This window comes from Mchenga conophoros, linkage group LG15 (genome assembly GCF_057382185.1).
Source record: "Mchenga conophoros isolate Kocher_MC1m ecotype Shallow Benthic linkage group LG15, M_conophoros_male_GT1.1, whole genome shotgun sequence".
In the NCBI taxonomy this organism is placed as follows: Eukaryota; Metazoa; Chordata; class Actinopteri; order Cichliformes; family Cichlidae; genus Mchenga; species Mchenga conophoros.
In genome coordinates, this window is record NC_140540.1 from 36,933,447 (window position 1) to 36,951,015 (window position 17,569).

At 39.3% G+C, this 17,569-nt stretch overlaps 1 protein-coding gene across 1 annotated transcript in view; it reads left to right on the forward strand.

Moving 5' to 3' along the window:
• LOC146558819 (adhesion G protein-coupled receptor D2) overlaps positions 1-17,569 on the forward strand; it is a 94,471-nt gene that overhangs the window by 10,572 nt on the left and 66,330 nt on the right. Inside the window, exons 15-20 of the mRNA XM_085248210.1 lie at positions 1,507-1,610; positions 3,332-3,434; positions 3,966-4,119; positions 4,322-4,455; positions 4,648-4,763; positions 5,955-6,075. Coding sequence (XP_085104336.1) covers positions 1,507-1,610; positions 3,332-3,434; positions 3,966-4,119; positions 4,322-4,455; positions 4,648-4,763; positions 5,955-6,075 — 732 coding nt within the window. The remainder of the gene's footprint in view (positions 1-1,506; positions 1,611-3,331; positions 3,435-3,965; positions 4,120-4,321; positions 4,456-4,647; positions 4,764-5,954; positions 6,076-17,569) is intronic.

Genomic DNA, 17,569 nt, shown 5'->3' on the forward strand with positions numbered 1-17,569 from the left:
GCAGTGTATGATAAACTAAGTGCACTGTTACTTCTTCCATACATATTAAATGGTAAATGGCCTGTATTTATATAGCGCTTTACTAGTCCCTAAGGACCCCAAAGCGCTTTACATATCCAGTCATCCACCCATTCACACACACATTCACACACTGTGATGGTAAGTGGCTGCTAAGCAAATAGAAGTGAATAAATGTTATTGATAAGTGTGCCCACCTCTATAAAAGCAGATGTTTTAGCAGTTGGCTGGTCTGGAGCATTCAGGTCTGCTTTCAAATTCAGATAATGTTCAGAGAAAACCCCAAAGCTACACTTCAGGCCTCAGTTATGATGCTAAAGTTCATGAAAGTACATTTGATGAACATTTCATGCAATTTTGCATTTGCAAAATCACAGTTGTGCAAGCCATGAGACCCAAGTGGAGATGTTTGGCCAGAATGCACAGAACCGCCTTTGGAGAAAACTAAACACAGCATGTCGGCACCAACACCTCATACCAACTGTCAAGTACAGTGGTGGAGAGGTGATGATTTGTGCACCTAGCAGCCGTTGGTAAATGACAAATGTAGCACTTTTCTACTCTACCTGAGCACTCAAAGCATTTTGTACAACTTACCTTATTAGCCCATTTGCACCTATTCATAAAGGAACTTTTTTTCTATGCTTTTTCTAGGTAAGGACTTTCTGTCTATCTCACCTTCATACTCTGATAGATGCAAATGAGAACAACTTGGGCTCAGTAGCTTGCCCAAAATGAGAAAAATGTGAGAAACAATTAAAGTTACTTCAAGTTATTGCAGATCAAGGTGTTTCTACAAGCTGCTGGGCCTTAAGTTGCACTTAGTTTTTCACATACTGCTTCTGCATTTTGCTCTAGTTTGTGTTAAATAAATAGTGACGTGATATAGTAGGTCTTTTATTGTTCATCTAAGACCTGGTAAGGAATACATTTTGAATAAATGTCCTAATACGGTATAGTATTATAGCTGATGGAGAATGTACTTTATTCTTTATTATTGTAGGGTTTTTAACTTTCAATACAAAGCACTTTAAGGTGACTGTTGTTGTGATTTAATGCTATATAAATAAAACTGAATTAAATGTATTTGAATTACTTTTTACCGTGACTGCTTGTCTAAATCAAGATCCAGTTTAATATTCGATCTTGGGGATAGGATTTGCAGTACATGATGTCTGCCAGCAGGTGTCACTCATACTGCGCCTGTTGTGTTGAAGGATGTAGAATGTAGTACAGCTATTCTCTCTGTTTACCTGAAGAACATAAAAGTTTGTAAGTTCATCAAAGAGCAATACCATCGGCAAGATTTTGAGTTTATAAAAATGCAACCATTTATGTATAGCGATGACGTAAGAAATCACTTTCTTTCAGATCAAATGAGGGATTTTTCAGATATTGGACGGCTTCTCGTCAACCTCTAGGACTCTCTGACAACATTCTCCCCTCTTTTGTCTTTCTCCCACAACTTGCCTTTCCTTTCTGTCCCAGTGGAGTCCAGAGGAAGAGCTTATTTTGACCAAGCTGACATTCATTGGCTGTGGCGCATCTCTGTGTGCTCTGGTGGTGACCTTGATGCTGTTCACTGTGCTGGAGTAAGTAACTGATTTTTCCTGACCTGCTTGCCTATGATGCGAAAATAGCTGCCTGTTTTCTGTCTGCCTGAGCCACGAGACGCAAAGCAGCCTCACCTTTTTCTGTGCTGCTAAACACAGCAGTCACTTTTTACACCTGGTGTCAAGCAGATGCAGTGGTTCTGCTATACATATTTTATGTTGTATACTGTATTGTGTTGCTCAAGTACCTACATACTTTTGAAAACAGGTTCATCATTATTTCCAAAGTCAAAATAGCAAAAAACTCTCTTTATAATAGTGGTCTTGAAAATGCTAAAAGCTTATAATTTGGACTCATTATATGGAATTTATGTAGCACAAATATCATTTAGGCATTTTTTTGTGTATTTTTTACACCTTTTTGGGCATTGCCATGTTATAAGAAAGACACGCTGAGATAACTGATCAGTAGTATCGTTGCTGCTCTGTTCCTAAAGCTATGATAGTATTGACTTGTGCTAATCCAGTAATTACTGTTGTCTACATGTGAGTCCACCCTGAAGGTTTATGGTGGCATTCTCTAGCTGTTAATTAACATTACGGTCATTGAGGGATCGCGATCAGCTGGAGAGGAGCTGCCTCGGCAATTTACGACTGCCCTAAAAACAGAGAGCGCAGGCTCGCGTTTCACGCGCGCTGATGTATGATGTACATGTGTTTGTGCGCTTAAATTCACTCGCAACCAGAGACAAAGCTGAGGCTCACAAAGCCGAGGACGCTTGTATTCATGCGGCGGGATTACAGTGGTCTCAAGCAGTGATGCAGACATGAAATGAGCCTGATGGGCAGATAATGAGAGGCTCTCTAGTTAATTTACCTCTCAGCCAGTTTCAGCTGTCTCTTGTTTTTCTGTTTTCTGTTTGATATTTCAGTCTGAGATGGAAATATTCAATGTATTGATTAATTAATACGAGTAGTTGTTTTGATCTTTTTGGGTGTTTGAGGAAACAGTGACATATATGGTTTCCTTATTGTGGTGCCATTGACATTTTCAGTTAGTTATGCGAACAGGTGGGGGGGGGTAGAAGGCACAAAGCACGTTGTCAGTATTTTACGTCACATCTCAGAACCAAGTCAATCTGTGAATTAGTGAGATTCTGCACAATTCTTAGTTCTGCTCCTTTATTCTGTATGAAAAGCTTTTCTTTTATCTAATCCCTGCAGCCGCCTGAAGGCAGCATTCCAGTTAACTGTTGATCAATCTGCTGCTATTTTTGAGAAGTGTAGCACCGGAGCATAGTGATATTATGTACCAGCTTCCCTTCTTGTTTACCTTAATATAATCATGTAAAACACGCAAGTGCAAGACCACTACACATACCATAGTGTCTGTTACAGCTATCTGTCTCTTATGACCAGATATTTGGCTCATTTATGACTGGTGGCTCCTCTGTCTTACATTTCGATTGATGTTATTGGTGACATGTGTTAAACAGCAATGTTGCAAAACCAGAGAAATAGGGTAACAGTTTTGTGTAGTGTCGACGTGGGATAGCTTCCAATTTTGTTGTACTATTGTACTAGGTATGACTGCACAATGACAATAAAATTTATCTTATCTTATCTTATCTTATCTTATCTTATCTTATCTTAGCAGTATAACTGAGATAGCATTTGATTGGTGCAATGCTGTGTAAGCAGGCTCCATAGCATATATCTTCCTTTGGATGAGGTTTTGTTATCCCCCTCTGTATCCACAGTATCCCCAAATCCGACAGGACGTCCATTCACAAGAACCTGTTCGTTGCCCTTATCTGTGCCCAGGTGATTCTGCTGTGCAGCGGCTCAGCCATTCACAACAAGGTAAATGTTATGTTGATTTTTAAAAGTAGGTTTGCAGATTTCATAACCTTTATAGAGGGTATCATTAAATATTGTTAGAGTTACACCTATTTGCAGTATTTTTACAGTGAAACAAGCAAGTGATTTAAATCTAGATTTAAGAAAATACAGAGCATTTATAACACCTACATATGAATTGTGCAGTATTTAGCTGAAGCTTAGAAATATTTGAAATGACTGTCTAAATGAAAAAACATGTCTTTAGTTGGTTTTTAATTCCTATTGCAAATAAATCATAATCATTCATTTACACAAACTAACATTTGCTGAATAGAGGCTACAAAAGCATGCATACAGTTATCTTGTGATCGTGGGATTGATAATGATGTCAATGGGATATTTCGTCTTAAACATACAGTTTAAACATTTTTCATTTGTGTGTGTAGTTAAGGCTTGTAGCCATTCTTGACTTTTATTACTTAGTATCACTAATGCAACTTTCATCTCATAATGACAAATCTTATGTTTATGCCTGTGCTTGTGTGTTGTAAGGTGGCTTGTACGCTCGTGGCGGCGCTGCTCCATCTCTTCTTCATGGCGGCATTTAGCTGGATGCTGGTGGAGGGTCTGCTGCTCTGGAGCAAGGTGGTTGCAGTCAACCTAAGCGAGGAGCAACATATGAAATATTACTATCTCATCGGCTGGGGTACAGTTACATGACCAAACCAAATTGTTCCTTATCGTTACACATGCAGACGGGCTGCCAGGTTTTTCTTGTGGAAGTAGTTGATTTGTCACACTGTGTAATGTGCAGTGCTCTAACTGACTCTCTATATGTGCGATTCAACAAAACATCAGTGCTTTTACCTCCTCTGTGTGTATTTTTTAAAACCTCTCAATCTAACCAGGTCTGCCTGTGCTGATAGTCACCATCACACTAGCGTCAGCCCCGAGCAAGTACTCGGCTGATGACTACTGCTGGCTCAGTCTGCAGAATGGCATTATCTGGGGTTTTGCTGGGCCTGTCATCTTCATCATCATGGTCAGCAAATTGAATTATAATTAGCTGAACTGATGTTGTTAAAATAGAGCATAACAGGGATGATAGTTTTGGACTATAAAACCTAATGTTACTACCTCTCCTTAGATATTTGTATTTACTTTCTTTTATGACGGTCTCTGTGGAATCTTTGCTTCTTCCTCATTTCTGTACTCTCCTGATTTTATTTTGAAGGTGAACATATTGGTATTAACCAGGGTTGTGGTCATCACAATCTCCACAGCCAAGAGAAGGTCCATCATGTTGGCCATGGGAGCCAGTCCGGTGGAGCGAACGTATGAGCAGATCAGGTACCAACCACAAGGAGGCACCATTTGTCCTCTTTTTAATGTGTATTGGCCTCGGCCAGAGGCCTTGAAACGGACAAGCTGTAGTCATTAAGTGATTTTGTACTGCATTTTGTCATTTTAAATCAGTGGCTTTTGTTTATCAGGCGAGAGAGAGGAATACTTTTGAGTGGATTTTATTAGTGATAGCCATATAAAGGACTTAACTGATTGCAATGTTATACTCTCAGTGTTTAATATCGTTTAAGTCCTGCCAAATTGTATATATTGTCTTGCAACAGTATATTTAACTTCTGCTTATGTCATAGAAATAATTCAAACTATGGTGTTGTTTGGAATTGAAAGATTATGTTACTAACTGACAAATTTATATTCTTTCAATTTAAAAGAAAAATATATAAATACATATGATATGTTTGTTAACTTATTTTAGTTTGGATTAATTTAGTGTTAATTTGAAATGTAGCATGCGTGCAAATCACTAACTCAAGTCCCGGAGTTTTGTACAGTTAACGTTTCTTGTTCCATACCATCTACCATTGCTAAACCTGCCTTGGTACACTGACGTCTCCGTTGCTGTTGCACTGTGATGTCAGTACAAAAGCACCATCCCAGGCTGCGTCCCTGCTGTCTTTTCACTTCAGTGGGATTGGAGTAAAATCCTGCAAGCTTCTATGTAATCCTAGCAGATGAAATCATGATTGTGGGCGTGTTTGAACCTACCTTAGTCCACTGGGGCTCACAGTAGGTGCTTTATGAAGGTTTTCAAAACAGGCCTTGAACTATTTGCCTGGGTGGCAGCCATCTCGGAAACTCAAACACATTCCTCCGCTGAATAAACTAGGGCCCGTCGCATGCCATGTCACACACACGAGAACACACAGACAGCTGTTGCGGTTTGGCGGTCACCTAAGCGGAACGCTAATTCCACTCTAAACAGAATTAAGGTGGATTTAAGGTGGGAAGTTTTCACCCCGTGAGCCTTCCAGCTGTATAGGCTTGTATATGGAACAACTGGCTCACCGGAGCTTCTCAGTTTTGACAAAAAAAAATAAAAAGTTGGGAAAGTTGGAAATTGAATAGATGATCAGAAGGAGAACCTGAAGGAAATAATTAAATACATTTTACGTGGTTTGCTCAGCTCAATCAGCTACTTTAGAGTGGTGTGATTGGTTGTTGTGTTTGTGGGTACAGGGCTGCAGTGAAAGCAGTGTTGGTGTTGCTGCCCATCCTTGGACTGACGTGGCTGTGCGGTGTTTTGGTTCCTCTATCCATTGTAATGGCCTACGTCTTCATCCTCCTAAACTCCCTACAGGTACACACACACACACTCAGCTCACAGATGTTGTGTTCAGTGTGTGAAAGTCTCGAAACCTAAACAATATTCGGGAAAATAATATCAGTCGTGACTGCAATACGTTTACGCATGCAAAAGCTCGCCTGGCGATCTGTATTGATTATAGCGTATAGAAATAATACGCTTGTTATTTACACTATAATTACAATGAGACGTCTTTTGAAATAAACAAATCCAAGCATGCATAATTCTCTCAGTTGTAATATCTCCAATGAGAGAAGTACCTTCATATCGCACGTATTTTTGAAAATCTTGTCATAAAGAAAAAAAATGGAATAAGGCTGTGGCGAAAACTTTTGAACAACTTGAAAAAAAGTTCAGACTTTTAACAGCTTTTTTTCATCAGTGAGAAACAGAAAGGTTTTCCATTATACATTGTAATTCTGCCCTTCTCGCATGGTGAGGGTACACAGACTGTCAAGGTTTTTATTTGTCAGTGACAAGGCTGAGGCAGAAAGGGGAAAAAAAGAGCTCCGGTCTGGCTTGTGTTAAGGAGGTGCTTCATTTTAACAAGGAAAGTGGGTTTGTATTGTTTGTTTGATTATTTGTGTTTTATGTATTCAGAGGTCAGCATTACTCTTGTTTTTTTGTGCCTTATCAACGTTGGTTTTTAGGCTTTTAGTGCTGAAAGTTAGCAGTTTGACTGCCACAAACTTTGAACAAAGATATATATATATATATATTTTTATTGGCACTGTTTAAAATAATACAACAAAATTCATGAGGTGTGTCTGTGGCCATTACGGCTCCATTTTAAAATGGTCACAATATGAAACAAACAAAAAAAAGAGTTATCTGAAGCCTTACTTTCCTCAGCAGTGATTGCGGGGAAGCCTCGGATATGAAATCATGTAATTCTCTCACTGCAGCGGGCGGCCCCGGGTCAGCCAGCCTCGGCAGCGTCTCCAGATCTGCTGCTGCGATTTGTAGTTGTCTTTTAATCAGCTGTATCTTTAATTGAGTTGTATATTTAAAGGGAAAATCAATAGAGGTTTCAGCTGCGGTCTGATCATTACGTCCGGCTCCTTGGTTACCATAAATAGTTTCTGTTTCTCCCTCATATCTCATTATATTTTTTTCTGTGTCGACAGTAATTAATGAAGAAGGTTTTCTTTCTGGGCTCTTATTATACAAATGCACTGCTTTGCATGCTAATGCATAACATGGATTTCTATTCTTTTCCATGCAGCGGCGTGTCTGCCGCTGTCCAGCCTCTGTTATCCTCTTGGATCTCTGGTTTTCTTTCCAGCAATGTATTGTGGGTATATTGCAAAATGGCAAAGTTTGGGATCAAAATGTAAAATAAGCAGCCTCAGAGACGGCTCGCCTCAGGCTCTAGGTTTAAATAAAGAAATGAAATATTTGCAGTTACACTTTTGACATCACAGATTATATTTTCTTTGTCTTACTACATACTTTCAAAGGTAATGGACAGACCATGCATAGTTCCTTTGTGTGTTTGTGTGTGTGTGTCTTGGTGCTGTTGGGATTTTTGGGCAGCAATAAGAGGCCTGTGGTAATACCCAGCTGCTCTGTGATAAAAGAGCTACATAGTGGCTCTTTCAGGAACCCTACCAGGCTGCACTCTGCTCTTTTGACCCCGCTGTTCTCACTGTGACAATTAAAGATGGAGAATTTTTACTTCACCTATGAAACGAGCTACCAGACAACATGCTAAAAACAAATGAAATAATTAAAAAGGTTTAAGAGGGTTGTTGGTGTAAATGTGCTCCAACATGCTCATGTTTGTGCTTTAATTTTCTTTACTGACAAAAGTCAGATAACCTGGGGAGGAAGGGGAGTCAGCATGGTATTTTTACTTTTCCTATTCGCCAAAAAGTAACTCTAAGTTGTTCTATCAGTGTCTGCTTGTGGGTGTTGGTCAAACTTTTGTCCATACTGAAATATCTTGACAGCTGCCGAATAAACTCTCATGACTCTTTGTACAGAAATTCATTGTCTGCAGAAGACTTTTGATTTTGGCCCCACGTTGTTCAGCCGAGTTTGGATATTTTTCTCTTGCACAACCGTGAAAAATCTGGTACGATGATTCGTTCTCCAGTGACTGAATTGATGAACTGATCCTGTAATCAGGACAGTCATCATTAATAATTCCTCCTCAGCCATCTCTGCTTGCAGGTGCCACTATAAACCGTTTAACTGTTATCCCTACACTTTGGAGTGACTTCTGTTCTAGGTTAGGTTCTGTGTGAGCATCTGTTTTAAACAAATTCAACAGATGAGGTCCATATATGTTTGACTAAACAATTTTAACTTGCAGAAAACACTGAAAGATTCATATGATTCTTTTTTGGTCAGCTGCAGTTTATAGAATGTAAAAAAAATAATGACAGAAATAAAAAAAAAAAAAAAAAAATTCCAAAGGCTGAAATGATACTAATTTTCTTTGCAAATTTTTATGATTTGAAGGTTTAGGCTTAAAGATTTCCTTGTGTTTAATTGAGCCTGTGTTTATATTTTAATTTTGTTTAATGACCCTCTTAATATGTTAATTAAACCTTGTGTTACAGTGTATCACTACGGTCGTGTAGATGCTATTGCCTTCTATAGTGTCATGGATCCCTTTGGTGTGGGAGAGTCCAGCAAAATATGGTCCCTCTGTAATGATGCTCGTAAAGATGATGAAATGTGTAAAACCCTAACAACGATGCATGCACAACCTGAGCTAGTGAGTGGGCGATAGGAATAAGCTTTAAAAAAAAAGAAAAAAAGAAAAGCAAATAAATAAATAAGAACGTTCAGGTTTTTTAGGAAATCGTTTTTTATTTGCAGCTGTTGTATTTTCAATGGGCCAGCCAAAGCAACATAAAGCTTAAGCGGCAAGCCTTTACTGTTAAATCAATAAAACAGATAATGTTGACAAGCCTTTTTCATTGCTCTCCCTCGTGCCCTCCTCGCTCGTCTTCTTCCTGCTCCCTTCTTCCTGAAGTATGTCTACCCTTACTGTTATTTCTCAGTGCAAACCAGCTGCAGCGGGCCATTACGAGCAAACATACTGAAGACCGGGCACACAGATGCACTGTACGTCTGCTTCTCTGTGCAGCGAGGGCTCTGAATCTCATCCCTCGCTGCTGCTTCGTTTTGGGTGAAAGTATCCGACATGTGCGTTGTAATCTGTGCAGAAGTTATTTGAGTTGTTTAATGTGTAGTGCTTTCTTGTAAAGCTATAGAGAAATATTTTTATTTTAGGGAGTATCGGTCAATGCGGCACTATTGTAAACACTTCTAATGCTCAGTAGATGTAAAAACCCACAGCAACAGCTGCAAGTCACATTTCATGTCAAACCAAACACATCAGAAATGAAAAACTAATATATGGCATTTTAGTTTTTAAAGAGAACCATGTGGAGTTTGGAGCAGATATGATGTCCCCCCGACTCAGTTCTAACTTCCTGCTCTGAGCCGGTAGTTTTTATGAACATCTTCACCATAAATGCAGACATGCCTCATCTGCCTCCTTATCAAGCTAGAGATAAATAGCAGCGAATAGCGTGTGCGCGTGTCAGCGAGAGCGAAAAGGGGAACAGGGGCTCTTTGGGGAGGCCATAAATTGCTCCATCCTCCGTCATCCAATCTCTTGGCAATGTCATTCAAAATCCCCTCACTATCCATTACCTGGGTATAATAGGCTCCTGGCCATGCAGTGTCCATCTTATTATTAGCCCATAACTTTAAACTATCAATAACTTTGAGGTGCCGAGAGAGACATTGGGCGGGCGGGGGGATGAAAAGAGGCAAGGGAGAAAACAAAGTAGAGAGGAAGGAAGTTACGGAGTTGGAAAGAAAATGTTAGGGTAACGATTGTTCTCAGTAAGTCGTGGAGAGCGCAACGAGTCCCTGTGGTTTGTTTTCAGTTTTTTGGGTTTTTTTCAAGAATGCATCCTTTTATTTCTGTTATGGCCATTCGCTTCCTGCGGAGGGCAGCCCTGTGCCTTGTCGTTACATTGCAAATATATAGAGAAATCATTGAGATAATTTATCTGAGCTGTTTCATTCATATCACATTAAGTTCTTTTATATCATAGGAATTGATGACAACAACATTTTCTTTTTTTTTTTAATGACATGAACACGGTGGCGAGTCTACAGGTGTTCTGTCCCTGTGGGATAAAGATGACTTTAGAAGAGATATTTGTACACACCAAGGAAGAATGAGGCAGTTGTATGCTGGTTTGGTTTTGCCAAAAAGTTGGTCCGTGTAACTGTCCCCTCCCCCCGCCTCCACTTCTTCCCTTTGCTTATGATAACATTGCATTGCACTCCAGTTACTTCACTTTAGATGCTCACAAAGTAAATAAAACACTCCTGATAATCCAAAGGAAGACTGAGGTGTAATTTTAAAGCAGCTAAAGGTTTCAAAAAAAATATTGTTTGCATTGTAATGAACTCCTCTACTCAGTCCACTTACATCAACACACATTTACACGCGCTTGGCTGGTGGACGTCAGTATGCATCCGTGATACAGATATGATCAATAGAGTCTCGCACCGCTTATTGATTTTTGCCATATGGGAGATTTGCTGTATAAGTGAGCCATGCTTTTACAGCATCTGAAGCGATTGTTCGAGAAGAGGTGATTTCTCCTCTTTGCTCAGTAGGTCAGAGACTACAAAACATCAGAGATTACTTCTGTAAAAAAATTGAGATTAAATTTGATGTTAACAGATTTAGTGTAACTGGATGTTACTGCATTGACTGGACTTTATAATATGCTAATATCTGACCTCTGCTCACGCTGACTGACCAAGTGGAAGTGAAAAACCACAGCAAATGTTTTTAAAGATTAAACACTCGTAACTTAACGAGCTCTCAGCTAAACAGAAAAGTACTTAATGTTGCCCCAAAATACAAACCGACAGCTTTAACACAGAATCACCGATCTGTATCCAGTTTTGCCTGCCAACGCTTTATCCCTTTCAGGTAAAAATGTCTCAAACAAATTTAAAAGACCTCACATTCAGTTTTAATTCCACTTCCTGTCTGAATGTGAGATGAGAAAAATGCACAGTGTATTTTTTATGCTTTCATTTAAATTTGCCCAGTTTACAAGTACCAGCTCAGTTAGATATTTGCTGATAGATCAAGCAATGCGCTGCCTGTGCAAAAGTGTAATTTTGCTAATGGTCCTCAGCTTTGCCATGCAAACATCAAGTCAAAAAAAAATCAAGAATTTAAAAAAAGATTTTCATGTTCTTAAATGCAATGCTCTGGCTTGTAAATATTTCAGAGCTCAAATTAATTTTCCGTTTCTCATGTTGCTTGTTTTTTGTGCAAACAAAGCAAATATTGTTATTTATTATATACCTTTTACCTCAATTCAAAATAATCTCACAACAAAAATTTAAAAGAAGAAGGAAAGTGTATGCAAAGAACTGGCACATAGTGGTACATGTGTGATCCTGCATTTCGATTTCTTGTGTAAAGTCTGGCTTTTTTTTTTTTTTTTTTTTTGCTGAACATAACGGCCCGTTAAGCATTGTGAATATCTGTGTGCATGTGTATCTGGATAATGTGTGTGATCGCTTGTCACCGCTACCATCAACGCCCTACAAACCGAGGAGTTAGAAGTTATTTTAACTTCTCATTTGGCAGAAGAAACCAAAACAGCAGGACCTGGATCCAGTTTCACAGTCAGGCATCTCCAGCCCATTCATCTGGACCTGCACAACTGGCCCATTCACAGCCACAGCATTCCTCTCCTGTACTCCTTATATTTTCCTACTGTACCATTTATAACTGCAGCTTGCCACGTTTTTATTTTTATTTTTAGGAATGCTACTTTTAAATGTATATATACACTAAGATTTTTGTAGAAGTTATGCTCGTGGAATTTCCGTTCAATGTAATCAAACAAAGATTCAATGAAACACGTGCAAAATATCAGTCAGCAAACGTTGAAGTGGTCCAAACTGTGTTGTAACACAGTTTTACTGCCTATAAACTCACTCTGCAAACTAACGCAGTGACACAGTCGAGAGTGTCGATGTGCACACATGGCAGAGCTCTCACTGGCCAGATTACAGAGGGAAATGTTTTTCATTTTGGACTGTTTGAGAAAACAGGAACCATATTCCCCTCAATTCCCCTGACATCCTTATTCATTGTCTGCCGTAGCGCTGATCACACGCAATTTAAAGCAGCAGCCATCTCTCCCAGTACAGTGGAATTTACTGGTTGCACAGAGATAGCAAGTGATTGTGAATATTTCATCATTTCTTGTATTAGTTAATATGCTTTCACTAATTATTTTCTAATTATTGAATTGAATTTTAATTCCTTAGCTACTGAAATAAACTAAAATACTGCAAATGCAACTTTGTAACATAAATATTTTGCGTACAAATTATTATTATACAGCAGTGGGTGATGAAATGTTTAAATTAATGTAGTCATAGGTAAAATCATGGAGATTTATTTATAAATCCATATTTTAATGAGTCTGTTGGATAATTATGAACAAACAAATAAATACACTTCTTTCATTGTTTGCATTCCCACTGCCTGGGAAAATAACTTTCCCTTTGAAAAAGAGTCCACTGTTTGCGTTGCGTTCTCAATTACCAGACGCGGCATTAAAACAATATTCAAACGGGATACCAAGGTCAGCACCGATTCCCACCATGCCCGTCTGAGATGGCATTTATAATGAGGATGTAGCTCAGCTTTTTTTTTTTAAAGTAGTATATTTATAGTGTGTTTTGTCTCAACTTGTACTTTTATTTTTTTCCCCTGTTGCCTCTTTTCATCTTTTTTTGTTATATTTTTAATGTTTATTTTAGTTTAAATAAACAACATTAAAATTAGAGCTGTGCTGCAATATTTCATACAAGCGCTTGTTCACCTGTTTGAAGGGAGGATTTCTTACAGATGGAGAGGCTTATTTCACAACCTTAGCATCAAGGTTTGTGTACAGAAAATACTTTACTAAAATGTTCACCTAAGTACCCTTGAAATTAACTGAAGGGTAGACAAAAAAATCAGCCTTCATTCTCATAGAATGTAAATATTAAGTCTAGGGAGTAAAGACACAGACCAGCAGAACCAAAGAACCAGCTGCAGTGGTTCAGATGGGGAAGGTCTGATTGTTAGGGCGGGGAGTTCTCTTGGAGAGATCAGTTTTAAAAACTAGCCTGGGAAAATAAAGCGGCGAGAATAATAGGCTTCCTGTCAAAAGAGGCCAAAGAATTTCTGTCATTGCTCTTGCCGCCACCCCAAAGACCTCTCCTTGTGTTAAACCTGCTGGCATTTATTTGCCTTAGAATTACCTGCCAGCTCAATTTAGTAATAGACTGTGTCATAAGAAAGCAAACCATCCCCTTTGCCCCCTGCCCAATGATAACTATGTGTGTGTGTGTGTGTGTGTGTGTGTGTGTGCGAGTGTGTGTGTGTGTGTGTGAGAGAGAGAGAGAGAGAGAGAGAGAGAGAGAGAAAGAGAGAGGGAAGGCGTAAAAGAGAAAAAAAGAGTGCAATTATGCTCAATGGCCTTAATGCATGTTATAGTTTGTATTTGATTCCATGCTTTGATGCTATTAGTAATATTTATTTCTCTGTTTCTGTGTGTATATGCATGTTATCCCATCAGCTGACTCTAGACTTCATGACCTCACTCATCCATCACCCCTGCCGCCTTCCCCCTCGGCTAAGCCACACAGCTGACAGTGTCAGGAACAATTCCGACACCCGAAATTACCCATGTCGAAACAATGACCGTTCTATTTATAAGTTCACCGTCGTGCCTTTTGTATCGGCTAACACCACTTCGCACGCATGCACAAAAATACAGACAAACTCACGCGGCTGTATCGGTAACAGCTCAGGGTGACTAGGTTGGGGATAGTCCTGTTTTTTCTTACTCTGCCTCGTTGTCGCAGATCTGTAGATTTTCCCGGCTTTGATGTATACTTTGTGGGTAATTAGTGGGAACTGGGTCAGTGCAGGGCAAGAAAGCAAAACCCTGTTGTTCTTTTAGTGGGTGGGTGGTAAGGAGCTGCCGAGGCGGGGGCATGAAGGGTGGACAAAAGTGTCGGAAGGTTAAAAGGCTGTCAAACGTCAGATCCAGTTTGCATGTGATAATTAAAAAAAAATAATCCTCATTTTTAAAAATGTATTTAAAATAGATAAAAAAATATTTGATAACTTTTGAAGCTGTCAAACGGATAGATAAAATATATGTTAATTATAGGTGAATTTATATTGATTACACCTTAGCGATTACACTGAGTGACAAACCAATGGGTCACACACTTGCCACACAACGTGCTCATCTGGAGCGACTTTGTGTTAAATTATAAGGCAGATAAAATGAAATGATTTGATCTAGGTTACCCAAAGCTGCGCTGTGCTTTTTGCTTGAAAAGTAGCATGTGAATTCTCTCCTCATTTTGGCTAATGTATGTGTGCTGCCACTATTTCTGTTAAGTAGCTGTAATCAAGAATGTGAAGTACAAATTACAAATTAAACCTACAGAATATTCTGTCAAAATTTTTAATATCTGGCAACTCAGTTTCACTGAGTAATACAGTAAATTATAATTTCACAATTTAAACATGACAAGTTCCCATTCTAACTGTACACAAAGGCAGGTCATTAAGAGACCGTTTAGCAGAGATGATTTATGAGCACTATGTGGATGTGTCTGGGAAGAATTGCAGCTACCTGAGTATTTTACTACTAGTACAGTGTAGCATTGTGTAAAAGCAAACAAAACAGTGCGATAGGAGCTGGAGAACAACAGCTCTGGCAGCAGGACACTGATTGGGATGTTGATGTCCCCACTGGCCTCTTGCCCTTCCTGCCGTGGCCCATAGCCAGTCCTCCACAGATACTCCGGGTCATTTCCTATGCATGTCAACGCACATAGATATACACTCTTCCCGTCGAGTGTTTACAGCCACATGCTGATTCATATTAATCTGCTTCTCGTCGGGACGGCGTGTAGGGAGGGTCCTGGAGGGTTTATGCAGGACTGGGGGGCTGCTGAAGGTGGGTAAGGCATTCACACACACAACCTGAAAGCCCTGTCTGACAGATTGCACCAGGCCTGGACTTCTTTTTACACTGAGCAGATGTGCTCTCCCACTTAGTAATTATCCCTCATTAAGTGAAAGCATGTGCCAATCAAACAGCTTAGAGAGCAAGAGCAGAGCCTGGGACAGAGTGCAGAGAGAGAGAGAGAGGGAGAGGCGAGGAGGTCTATACCAGGATCTTTAGTTTTTTGTTTTTTTTTAAGCATACTGTCATTTCAGAGTCATTACTAGATTAAAAGCTACCCTTGCCTGCGCTGAAGCAGTTAGAGAGTTGGCATTATTGCGTCTCAGTTGACTTTTTAGCAGTTACAAATCTAACAAGTTTAATACTTGCCATTGTTCACATTAACTTTCAAACTGAAATATTGCTGTCATTCTCTGCATTGTCATCAAGGCTTCATTGGGATGGAAGCATGCATGACGCATCTTCTTTGTAAATTTTCTCCCTTTGGATGCTTGTTACATTGAAACGAACAAACAGAGCCCAGTTTTGCAAACGCAGCATCATTGCTTCAGCTTGTGAGAACTTGTGAGAACGTGAGTTGAAAGCCACGTCCCCCAGTGGCGCGGTCTCTAAAATAAGCTCCTCTGGAGTTGCAAAGGTCAAGGGTTTGAATCCCCAGAGTGCAGCAATTCATGCATGGGTTATGTTTTCAAGTGCTCACTGAGGTTAACAAATACTGATAGTTTAAAAGCTGTTATCTGTATTTTTATGCTTTGCTTCGCTTGAAACACTGTTTTTACTATTAGTAATCAGTAACTTAGATTACTGTTACCTGATAAATGGTGGTTGCTTGGTTAATAGCCAAACATAACAAATGATTAAACAAGTCAGGGATGCAGACACTTTCTTTGATGCTCATGTTGGCAAGGTAGGATTATGTTTATCGATATGTCAGCAGGGCTTGATAAAGTAATATTGGTATGTTCACAGGGGAAACACCAAGTGCAGGACATTGGGATCATGTACAGGATCGACTGCAGAGAAGTAAATAAAATTACAAGAGGTGATAACAAAGGAAATCAAGAAGGAGTCCAAGTAGATAACCAAAAAATAAGGAAGCAAAAGTAATGAGGGCACAGGGGAAGGCACACAGCAAGATAAACAACTGGGAAGCACCAGTAATCTGCCAGATACGTGCATTAAGCAGCGCAGGGTAAGGATGGGGTTACCTGCTTGCAAAAATGCAAATGGACAGCAGCCGACACCACTGGTGTATTTGTTCTTAATGCGTTATTTTCTAGTCTGCTTGTAGTTGGCTTATAGATCCTTGCTTGTAATGTCCATGTGGAAAAATGTCAGTCAAAACAAGTTGGAGGGCATGCTGATCCCAGCAGTCACACTTTGATGGCAAAATGTATTCAACTCAGACCAACGCAAAAGAGCAAAGAAGAGTAACAATGGTGTAATGATGATGTCAAAAAGACAAACCAAACCAAAAATTGAATAAAAAAGAAAAAAATCAACACCCAAGACATAAAAGGAAGGTGACATGTTCCTAACAAAACAGGAAATAACACAGAATAAGAAAAAGAAAGAAATAAAAGAACTCGTTAACCCAATTAACATCACGACAAACAGAATGCACTGGTGAGGTACTCTTGGAGCCCCCTGGTGGCCATACAACGCCTATTGCAGCTTTAAGTCTGTTACAGCTTTACTCACACTTTACATGAATGCAATTTGTGGGACAAGCAAACTTTGAATTTATTTCTGAAAATCTGTGTTACTCATTTAGATTCTCTTACAAACTGAGTGGGCAGAATGTATTTTTTTTATTGTTTATTTTTAACTTGTGCGTCCAGCCATGGGCAAAAACGATTAGCCTCACAACGAAGGGGGGCTGGGAGAAAAGATACAAGTCTCTTCCCAAAAATAAAAGACAGAAAAGAGCAAGAAAAAAAAAAAACGAAGATATATGAAGTCTTCATGTCGATGAGCTATCATTCATTTTCACTTTGAAGTCCTGTGAACCGTAGTGAAGTGTGATTGCATGTGACAGTCGCCGAGTCTCCCGGTTTATCATGATGGATGCACCCTGCCACCGCGGTGGTGTTGTACCGCATGTGTATGCGCGTGCACAAACACAGACAGGCGGATGAATACAGAAAGACACAGAAGTGGGATTATGTTGGGTAGGTGTACGCAGAAACAGAACTACAAACCCAGCGGTTACACTCATGCACTCACATACACATTATTTTAGACACTCTTTCTTATTGTCCTTTTCTCTCTATTTTTTATTTTTTATTTTTGGGGTGTTACTAACTCTTAGTGGTTTAATAATTAATTTCTATGAGCTATTGATTTATGTATGTATTAATTTAGGCAAAAAAAAAAAAAAAACACTATAAAACCAATATTTTGCATCCTAAAAAATGAAATTATTTCCACTTTTATCA